This window comes from Choristoneura fumiferana, chromosome 14 (assembly GCF_025370935.1).
Source record: "Choristoneura fumiferana chromosome 14, NRCan_CFum_1, whole genome shotgun sequence".
Taxonomy (NCBI): domain Eukaryota; kingdom Metazoa; phylum Arthropoda; class Insecta; order Lepidoptera; family Tortricidae; genus Choristoneura; species Choristoneura fumiferana.
In genome coordinates, this window is record NC_133485.1 from 1,222,793 (window position 1) to 1,234,253 (window position 11,461).

The following is an 11,461-nucleotide window of genomic DNA, read 5'->3' on the forward strand; positions in this document are numbered from 1 at the left end:
GTTCAAAATTGGTTAGAAAGATGAAAGATTACAATATTATTATTATTTCTAAAGCGCTAATAGCTACAGGATGTGGCTTCGAATTGCATCCAGAGCACCAGGAAATATTTTCAACCCCCGACGCAAAAAGAGGGCGATGTTATAATTCGACTGCTATGAGTGTCTGTCTGTCTGTGGCACCGTAGCTCTTAAACGGGTAGATCGATTTAAATGCGTTTTTTTTTTAATTTGAAAACAGGGTTTCTAGCGAAAGTTCTTAAATATGTTGCTTAAACATTGAACTGTGAATTGACAAAGTCGTGGGCTTTCCAACTTTTTGTGGGTATGGTTAGGTTGTCATTTAAGAAATTCACAGAAACGTATTATTGATACCATTATGTCGTAAACATCCTAAAAGGAAGTATTAGATCTTTAAAACGGATACGTGACCTTGCGAAAACTCCGGAATCGGGCAAATATGCTCAAATAACACGGAAATAGTTATAGACCTTGGCTTGAATCGATATTGACCGCTTGTATGGCAATAGTTTATGAACGGAAGACATATCATATCACGACTAATTCTAGCATGGAGCAAAATTTTATCTCACTCTTACATATTAGTCGTGTGTATTGGAGAGAGACAGAATTTCGCTTGTTAAGGTGTAGGCTTTGAAAAGTTTTTTTTTCTACACTTTACTACTGTGGTACGCAGTTTGCATTGAGAGATCATTTGGGATATAAAGAAGAAAATATTGATTGACTGATAACCAAAAGATAAGGTTCTAAGTTCTCGCATCGATTCGTTCGATCTGTTTTCGACGTTTCACATGAGTTTTACAAAATTGGTTCAGCCATTTTGGCGCAGATTTTTTTCTGAAATCATTTTAATTTACTTTTGAAGCAGGTTTATGTTTTTCCTTACAAAACTTTTACCTGTTCATTTATTAACGCTTCTTCAACTATGTTATTTTAACATTTATTTGTTATTATGTCATCTACACATTTGCCTTTGCCAGAAATAGAAAAAATAATATTATCAACATAAACTTCAATATATATTAAAGATATTATACCATGTTAGTTACAAGAATAGGTTAAAGCCATCCCAAGAATTCTGAGTTAAAATAAGATAAACTCAGCGCGAATAATGTTTTCAAAGCCAAGTAAAACCACTATATCCTCGTGAACCTCACGGATGTCTTAAAGTTAAATAATATATGGCATTTTGCGCCATGTAAGGAATACTATATGTAGTGCTATATATTCGCTATCTCGCTGGGCACACAAGGGCAACCACTTTGGTTTCCTGACTCCACATGTTCTACTAACATCAATTTTAAACCGTGTTCTGCCTTAGAATGAAAATTGTCCTATGGTAGTTGCATACAATATTATTACATAAATGTTTTAAGTTTATTTAGAATATATCAGAAGATGTTTGGATAAGTTTGACTGATTATAATTGCTAAGACTTTCATCGGAATTTTCAGAAAATGTAGTTCGCCTTTGACGCAGTATCTACGAACATGTCAATACAGTTGTATGAAAACATTTTGCAAATCATACCTACTTAAGAGATTCAATAAACATTCACATCGCTGTGAACTACATAGATACCCAATAAAATATTTCGGTTTAATTTGAAGACACCTTGTACTTTAAGGATTCGTAAATATCACGTAATCATTCGACCGTCGAAGTTAATTCGCAATTACTAAAATCAAACGCAGTCTAACAATTTGCAGTTTTTGCTGACTTAGTTTCTAAAAATAAATATGACAAATTACTAAAAAATTAAACCAGTGTAATTTAGATGCAGATAGATAATTTAGACTAAATTATAACACATGTTCAAAGTACGGATTTTTTCTTCCAAAGAATGATGCATGCATTACCTGGTTTAAAATTGCAGGCTGAATTATCTCTGTCAGACTGAGTCATGACCATGATTAATTACTAATTGGACCCCAAAAACATGCAAGCAGACGTTATAATTGGCGAATCGTTGCAGTCTAGATGTAGACCAAATACAATCGCACAAAAAACAATTAATAATACTAACCTGAATTCGGCTGCTCAGCAAAAAACTGCCTACCACTACGCTCACCTTGAGCACGTCGTGGGCGGACCGAACTTGATTTAGTTGCCATCTGACAAACCCTTTTTTTCTCCTGAATATAAATAAGACGAACAAAAAATATAAAGTCACGAGGTTTTTTCCCCTCGAATATTCCTCGGGGACGGCGGAGAGGAGTTTAGCGAAAGTAAGATTTGAATAATAAAGCGGAATATTCGCTTATGTTCGTACACGGCGTCGTGTTGTTTTTATGTTCCAGCTTCCGCGATAGTGGCCCAACTTTCCCCCTTGCTAAACCCTGAAATATGCTCTCCATTTCGGCGGTAACTTTTCAGCTCAGCGCATACGTAATCCGTTCTCAGATCTTTCGATGTAACGAGGAAAGATACCAAGTACCCTTGTCGGGCGTCGCTGTCCTCAGGCATGCTTCCTACATGATTTGATAATGGTTTCCTGTGTCCTTAAACATCCTCGTTAGTCAATGTTTTATACCATTCGATTGCAACACGGAAGCGTTTATTGAAGTCGAAAAGAACCAAGCGTTTATGGCTTTAGCTGCGAGATCAGTAAAAATAGAACTGAATTGGGTCACTCAGTAGGTACAGTCAGTAGGTACGACGCGAATTATCGGCCACTTTATCATTATAATATTCTAACAACGGGTTACAAAATTTTCCATCTGTCAACTAATAGAATAGATTATGTTTAGACTTGTTTGTAATAATAATTCCACTGATAACGTTTTCATTAATAGTAAGGACGCGGCTTAATGGTGCTAAGCCGTGCATACTAATTTATCGCAGCCAGATTTTTGCCAGAGCTTGCGGCCGGACATGCTTGAAATAATAATTACATGACCCACAGTTAAAAGATAGCTCTGGATCTACCTCAAACATAAATCGTCTTTACAAGTTAATTAATTGCCCTTCCGAAAAAACTAAGTGCAGTTTCCTTGGAGTAACTAACCAGTTTTTTTTCTTTGTTCGCAGACAAAGAAGAATAATCCAAATCACATCAAGAGGCCTATGAACGCGTTCATGGTGTGGTCACAGATAGAACGCAGGAAAATATGCGAGCAGACACCTGATATGCACAATGCGGAGATCTCTAAAAACCTTGGTCGTGTGTGGAAGACTCTCAACGACGTGCAACGTCAGCCCTTTATTGATGAGGCGGAGAGATTGAGACAATTGCATATGCGAGAATATCCTGACTACAAGTACAGGCCACGCAAGAAGGCGGCTAAGCCTGCTCAGCGCACCGGTGCCATCTCTAAGCAGAAGCGCAAACAGCGTGCCGACTCCAACAACAACAGGGGTGTCTCCAGACGACGGTCGAGGCCCACGCCCCCTTCAGTTCCGAGCGTGCCTCCAGAAACGCCGGCGCCTACTTTGTTACCATTACCAGCGTCTCCTGCTGGCTCGCCTGACTCCCCTGAATCCGCCTGCTTCTACGAGGAAAGCAGTCGCCGCGAGCAGGCAGACCTCTCGGACCTGTACTCGATCACGGATCTGCTTCCTCTCCCCGCGGATTGCGAAGTCGACATCGACGACGTGCTAGCGACGGACATGGACTCGTTCGAGACGGCGTCCTCCTCGTCGGGGTCCCACTTCGAGTTCTCCTGCACGCCGGACGTGTCCGACATGCTGAGCGAGATTGGCGTGGCGGGTGACTGGGTCGACCACACGTTCTCTTCGTACCTCACGTCGTCCTAGAGCGGCGAGCAGGTCGCCACGGCCGCAGCCGTTCCACTGATCTCATGCGGTCGGCCCTGAGCCGCCCAATAGAGGCCGACGACGCGGCGACCGCTTGCCGCCCCGCCTAGAGAGTGCCTACATCCAAAATGACGTGTCGATTTGGATTCAATGTACAAAGTTATTTAATAAGGATCGAGGGTGAACAATTTTATTTAAGTGATCAACCAACCGTTCGCGGTCGAATTCATCATGAGTTCTCGATTTTGGTTTCTTGATTGTTTTTGTAGATAACGATCGAATGCTCTGTTGTAATCGGCGACGCTTCATGTCAAGTCGTCAGTGTATCGGGTTTTAAACATAGGCTGTGAGTTGGTTCTCGTTTTACGTCGCTTTCGTTTAAATTTTATGGGGGTAATTTCCAAAGATCACGGCACGTCTCAGATGCATCTCAGTACATAATCCGTCTACTCTCCGTCGCTGGTTTGCAGCCGGTCCGGCTGTCGCGTCCGTGTTCGATACGTGTACATTACTCGACTTGGCTTCTAGTGCATTCTGAAAATACTTAGTGACTTCGCGTTTTATATTTCACTCCTTTTTATTTTATTAACAATTTGTACTTTAAGAGAAATCGTCATTTTTACTTTGGAAGTGTCTTAGATGAAATAATTATTGTATCATTCGATTAATAGAAAAATAAGACTAGATTAGTCATGATTGTCTTGCGTTCCACCGTACGTAAGTTCACTTTATACTTTGATGCACTTGTAGGTGATAGTTTGAGAATTATATTGTTTATGTCGGAAGCTAATCGGTATGTCATTGAAAGAATTATGGAGTGCGGGAATTTCGAGAATGTTATTGACCGAGTAGAGCCCCTACTATGGTTCTTTGTCGTCGCGCGGGTGCCTTTGCAGCTCGTGGATTTCATTTTAGCCGCGCGACTTTGTCTGTAAACCCATAGTACGGGCTTAGGGGTGAGATTTCTATTCGAGTTGGTATTGCTATTATGTATGTTAGAATGTTAAGGTAAGATATAATCTCTGTTCAATGGTAAGGCATGAAATTAAAAATGTACAGTAACGACGGCACCCAAGATTGATGCGAAGGGACACTTTCTTTCTTTTTTTCTTCACGCAAATCTTTTGAACACAAACGTCTATAGAAAGATACATATCAATAAAGGGAATGTATTGTATCGTGGGACGGTGGTAATAAGTCGGTTCGACAAATTCGTTAGGTTTCACTCAAAATGTTTTGCTATTTCAAACTCTGTGATTTACTTTATGGATTTTCTAAATTATAAGGTTCTAGTGGAGACTGATAACGCTATAGATTAGTTTTAGCCGCGCTAGCTTCTCAGAATTTTAATTTTAAAAACTGGTCGTGATTATACGGTGCCTCGGGATCTCTTTGTGGTTAGACTTGACTTCAATTTCTTCTTTACTTTATTGAGTTTGTGACGTTGAACTAAGATTCTAAATAGATATTTTCATTTCCAAACTTCTCTGCTTTATATAAAGAAGGAAACGCATAAGTACTTTTCCACTATACGATCAAATTACAAAGAGATTGTCCTGGCTTTAGTATAAAAAAATTCACTGTGTACCTATTTTTGATAATTTGCGTTACTATGGAAGTCGGGCTAATCATCTTCAGTCGGTAACAGTGGGAGGTCACTGACCAGCAAATGACAAATCACAAGTTGTTGATGATGATGCAGAAACTAACGACGACCCTGATCATGATGAACCTGAGTCCTACAGTAACGCAGAAGCTAAATTGTAAATTGTTGCTAATGTCTGTCAATTCATTGAAAATGGTGTCAGTTAGTTAGGAGGTAATGTTTACAAAAAATAATATTTCCGCAGTTATAAGATAAAATAACTCTTCTAAAAATACTATTTCATGTGAAATCAACATTGTAGGATACCTGTGTCCTTCATTAAATAAGGGATCCGTTGTGGGAGAAAATGCTTTACCAATATTATTATATTCTTATAAGTATATATGTAAAAAAACGAGTTCATGTATAACTTAGTAAGTGTCTATGGAATCCAATTATTGAAAATGCATAAATACATGTTATCTATACATTAATGTACTGCGAAACTGTAAGTTTAACTGTCTTGTGTGTTCTAGGGCGATATTATTATATTAATAATACATTGTAATTATTAAAAGGGAAAAAAATAAATTTGTGCCTAATATGTCTTGGAACTCTTCAATGTATATTTTAGTGATGCTCAACAACTATTTTTAAGCGCGTAGTGGACTGTAGATGCTGTTAAAATATCTAATAATATATTATAAACTACATTTAAGATTTCCTTTAACGCCAGATATGCATTTTCAACTAGTTTTGCTTCATAAATAATTATAAAAATATGCCTTTGAAAAATTACTTCACAATTTTTGATACAACATCAAAGATTTTGAAAAATTTCTCAGAGATTATTGTAAAATATATTTTTGCTACGTAAAACATCCCTCCATGTTTTTCAAAAATTTTGACAATAATTCTTGTTTTTTATTGCATTGATCTGGTCTGGATTCGTCGTGACTATGATTTCATACTCTGTTGCTTTGTTTCTAAAACTCAAACAAAATTGCAACAAAAATACAAAATCCAACGAGAAAAAGCAATATTTAAAAGTCTTGTAGTAGATTAGAAATAAAACCGACGCTCAAAGTTAGAATTTAATAATCCTCAGCAAATTAAAATAACTACATTGTTAAAGTGATACAGATTACTATACGTAATAAATCAGAAGTAATTGCAGATGAAAAAAAATACAATAATAATGTCATCTTGGCAGCAGACAATGAAGAAACTTGTGATTTTTAATAGCGAGGAGCATGCCTGTACTTTAAATCTACTGTTACTACGACACGGAATCGTTATGCATGGTAAGAGTAATTTCTAGATATAGGGCAAAAGCGTAACCCCGGGGATAACGATTAAAATACAACATCGAATTTATTGTCGTAATTAGCGCTTCTTGTTGTGGTTCTGAATTGGACTTATCAGGGTTTGACGTTTCATTTTAAATATTTAGATGTTAATCTTCGGAAAGTTTGAAGTCCTCCTTGGTATGTCCCCTAAAAGTTTGATCCTTTGCTTCTATGCCGGCTTTACTTCGTAGCTCACTCTCTTGTATTTGAAGGTATAATAAATCTATAAAATGTAAATAAGTACCTATTGAAACTGTTAATAATAAACGTCAAAATAAAGCGATACTGTGAGAAAAATTAGAGGGTATAAAATATGCGTCTCAAAAATAAATATCATAGAGGACGTAGTTAGTTGTTGTAGGTTATATATAATTAATAATTGTTGTACTTCATTTAACAGCTTTGGGCTTGACATCCGAGTAGATGAACCCAAATATAGCATCAGATAGGCCTCCCTAACTATAACGATGTAAAATAAAAATAAAAACTTGAATTTAGTGATTTGTACATGCGATTGATCAAAATGTTAGTGATTTACTCACAGAACTGAAAAGTTGAAAATATTCTCGTTATGTTATGTGTTTGAAAATTGAATCGTAATTATATCTCTCTGTATCATATGTATGTATCACGATTGTTAATTTAATTGATAAGTCTTTTCTATGGTAAGTATTTTTTTCATTTCATCTTTGAGATACAACGAAACTGTCCCTCTGTTTTTCGTCCTACCAAACACATCATGTAACCTTATTAAAATATTAACTGGTATCTAATTGGTGTCTATAAGATGATTAAATTAAAAAAATAAATAACCCTTGTATTGTATATCAACATCTGTAGTGTATCTGTAATAATAATGTTATTTTCCGAGTCGTTGTTGAGGTAGCTGTGTCATTAATGATAATTGGTATAACGATAAACCTAATGATAATGATAAAACAAACAAAAATTTTCGCACAATCTGAATCAAGGAACTAACATAGGTTAAACAATAATAGGTATATAATAATGATTACGAGTAAGTAACAGATATACTGGCAGTAATAGACGTGATTGACTTATAAGTAAGTATTTAAGTTTTCAAATTGGTCCTTAATTTGACGCTTAACTTATAACCAATCCACTTTTCTACAAAATAAGTAGGAACGAGGTGTGCATTGGAAAATATAGATGCATGAGAGTTCAGTGTTGAAGTTGGTCTGTAACCTTTGTATCTGGCACACTGTTTTGTCCCAGTCACTTCCGAAGCAATGTTTTCGACGCTTGTATCTTTCGCGTAGTGTTCAAATCGTTACAACTCGAATGAGTTTTCTAAGCATGGTAAAGGAGGTTGTTAATATTTTCGATTTAACTTTATTCCAGTTATTTTACTGTAAATAAGATTTTCTTTGATCAAATTTATTAGGAACAAAGAAGTGTTAATAAAAATGGTCCACTAAGCTCTATCAAGTACTGTTAAGGTAATTTTATGGTGTTACCGCATACGTATACTTTGAAATGGGTGTGCTTAAAATTTAATTGCTGAAATCTTTTGAAAAGTATAATATGCCAATCTTATTCCTACTTTTGTAGCTAGAAAGCATGGCTTTAATAAATATACTGAATTCGACTGATGACAATGTCTCGTGTGATTATTTTTTCTGACACTTTATTTTCATTTTTTGCCATTGGACTGTGTAAATATCTTGTTAATAATAAACTTCTTAAGGCCACATTGTGTTAAGGATTTTGAGAAATTTGTAAATCACACTACCGTGTGTTCCGAACCATTCTAGTCTATAATAAGATTTAGAACATTTACTTTGTTTCTACAATCTTTTAACTCTTTGTCATTTTTAATAAACGGAGCTAATCCATGGCTTGTGTTTGCTTCACCTTTGAAGATCGTAGTGGCCTTTAAATGATTGATACCTGATTTTATAATTCAATTTATACCAAAAAAAATATGAAGCTCTTAGAAACCGTTACCGATGGATCTCTTGTAGTTCACTAACCGTTGACTCATTCGGCTTACCAAATAATGGAGACAGGTTGTTTTCAACTGTAATTGGTTCTAAAGTATTGTACATATTATTAGTGATCAGTTTTAAGTTTAAGGTATTAAACAGCGCAAGTCTCTCGAACAAATCAAAGATTGCCCCATCGGGGTTTATTTTATAAACCTCTTATCCGGCAATAGTTTTATTTGTATTCATAAGTTATTGTCGAGAGTACTATCGTTTAATCCTACATTATTTTTCCCTTGTCCGTTGTATAAATTATTGACGTGTATTTCTTAAGATACCTACTATAATTGCATATATGTACGTAGTCTTTTTAACTGTTAAGTATGAAATAATAATACTGTAGCTATGGATAAGACAAAAGTGTACATTTTGTATCGTACTTTGTTTCAATAATGAATATATATTATTATAAATAAGTGGTAAAAATAAATCATCCAGTTTTTTAAAAATTACCAGATTTTCAGTTGTAAACTTCCCATCTCCCATAACTTAAATAGCAAAAACATACTAAATACAATACATACGAGTATAGTGATGTGATGAATACAAAATGTTTCTTAAAGTTATATTAACGGTTGCATTACACACACATCATATCATGGCTTATTATAAGCTCCACTGCTGGACACAGGCCCCCTCTGAGAATGAGAGAGCTTGGGCTGTAGTTACCACACGAGCCCAGTGCCGATTGGAAACTTAATACACACACCAGTAAATTGATTGCAATAGTAGCTTGAATTACACACTTACACATAAAATTAAGCTGACAAGTAATTTCGATAAGTGAAAATAGTGTATACTTTTCATAAATACCTACACGAAAGGAGAACCTGTAACCGCTGTACGTAAGTATAAATGAATATAAGTAAAAGTGTAAGTATTGTACCTACAAACATTTAATTTTGATGGGTCTTAGATAGAGAAACTACGAGTATACGAAAATCGAACGATGTATACGAACTGTCTAGTCTGAGACAGTAGGTACCTAGTAGAATGTATACACAGGATGTTTGGCAGGTTGTGTTCCAAGTGACTAGGGTGGTAGGGACGCTTTCAATATTAGGCCAATTAACTCATCATCATCATGTTTAACAGGCCTAAATTGATGTTTAAAATAATAATAACAATAATATTTATTGTACTCAAAAAGAAGTGTTACAATTAACATAAACTTAAGTTTGTACAAAAGGGTCGTAAGTAAATGGTCGAGCTTTTGACCCCTAAACTAGGTTTAACCCTGTGCCTTAGGGGCTTGAGTTCGTCCGAAATTAATGTCTTAAACAAACATGTTCTTGGACAATGTAACAGCACATTAAGCAGTAGTAAAAATGCAATATATAACAAAAATAATTATAGGACGTCATCCCTCGGTGACAAGAATTTAGGTTCTGTAGTGATAGGTTTCAATGGGATGAACGTTGGGATACCTACTTACAATCTAACTGTAATACTTGAGGTAGATATGTCATTGTGCATTATGTTATTAAATAATCTACTAATTTTCGCAATCGGGTCATTATTCAAGAGAATGTAAATAAAAAACATTAAATTTAAAAATCAAAAACCCGACTGCTTTAAAAACTAAAAGGAAGAAATTAAGTCTAGTGGTCAAGAACTCTGTCAAGAAGCTCGTTTAAGGTTCAACAGTCGGGACCCATTCAAAATATCTTGGCATTGGCATTTAAAGCAGTCGGGTTTTTTGATTTTTTAAATGTAATGTTTTTTATTTTGTACTTTTTTAATATTTCTGTGAAAATAGTAGATTAAAAGTATTATAACCCATACATATTTAGAATGGGCTAATTTTTAGCTTTTGTTTGATTCCCATATTGTTACAATACAAAATATATTTTTTTCATTCCTTCGCCATATTTTTTTTCGCAGACGCCATATTGAAATGTTATATACCCTATGTCACTCCGACAGTTATGACGAATCCAATGATACCTCATATGTTACAATCCGTCCAGCCGTTTAGGCTGCAGCGAGGACCAAAGAAATGGACATACATACCCACATACATACATACATACATACGCTTGAAAAACATAACCCTCCTTCGGGCAGTCGGGTAAAAAAACAAATAAGGTAAGTAAATGAGCTGACATAATCACTATACCTTGACCGTTCGTAAAAGAGCTTACACCATCATTACGGACAGGGATTAAGCAAGTTTAAGTACACCCAAAACTACTACCCCAAACAGGCTATTCGAAAGCTGTAAATTTTTAACTCAAATTCTTCAGTTAACGATATAATACAGGACGATGCCATTGGCGAATTCGAGGAAAATAAACGACTGCCTTAATATGAGGAAGGGCAAATAAAAATAAAATAAATTGCGGTCATAAATTTGAATAACAGAAGGATCGCGGTCTGAAGGTAATTGTGTTTCATTAGTCGAATGTATGACGTGGATGAGTAAAATTTTGAGAAGTACAATTAAAGAACGTTCTACAGAAGCGCCATAAAATGTTGAAACGATTTGAAAGTGTTTAATGAACCGAGCTTCGGTTTTAAAAGACGCGTAATTAGTCTATGGGTTCAGGGACATATTATGCCACTGTTCCACCGATCCTACCACTAGTATTACCTACTATCCTTATATCGTTACTAATACTTCATGATGATGATGAAGGATGTGGTAGGATTAGCGGGACGCATCATGCCCCTAAAACTGCAATTGATACTATTCGATGTTTTTTTTTAGTTATTATTTCTTCCTAACGTGTTTTTCCTGTGTATCG

At 35.6% G+C, this 11,461-nt stretch overlaps 1 protein-coding gene across 1 annotated transcript in view; it reads left to right on the forward strand.

Moving 5' to 3' along the window:
• LOC141434670 (uncharacterized) overlaps nucleotides 1-9,163 on the forward strand; it is a 108,916-nt gene extending 99,753 nt beyond the window's left edge. Inside the window, exon 2 of the mRNA XM_074097099.1 lies at nucleotides 3,049-9,163. Coding sequence (XP_073953200.1) covers nucleotides 3,049-3,774 — 726 coding nt within the window. The 3' untranslated portion in view covers nucleotides 3,775-9,163. The remainder of the gene's footprint in view (nucleotides 1-3,048) is intronic.
• Nucleotides 9,164-11,461: the final 2,298 nt, after the last annotated feature.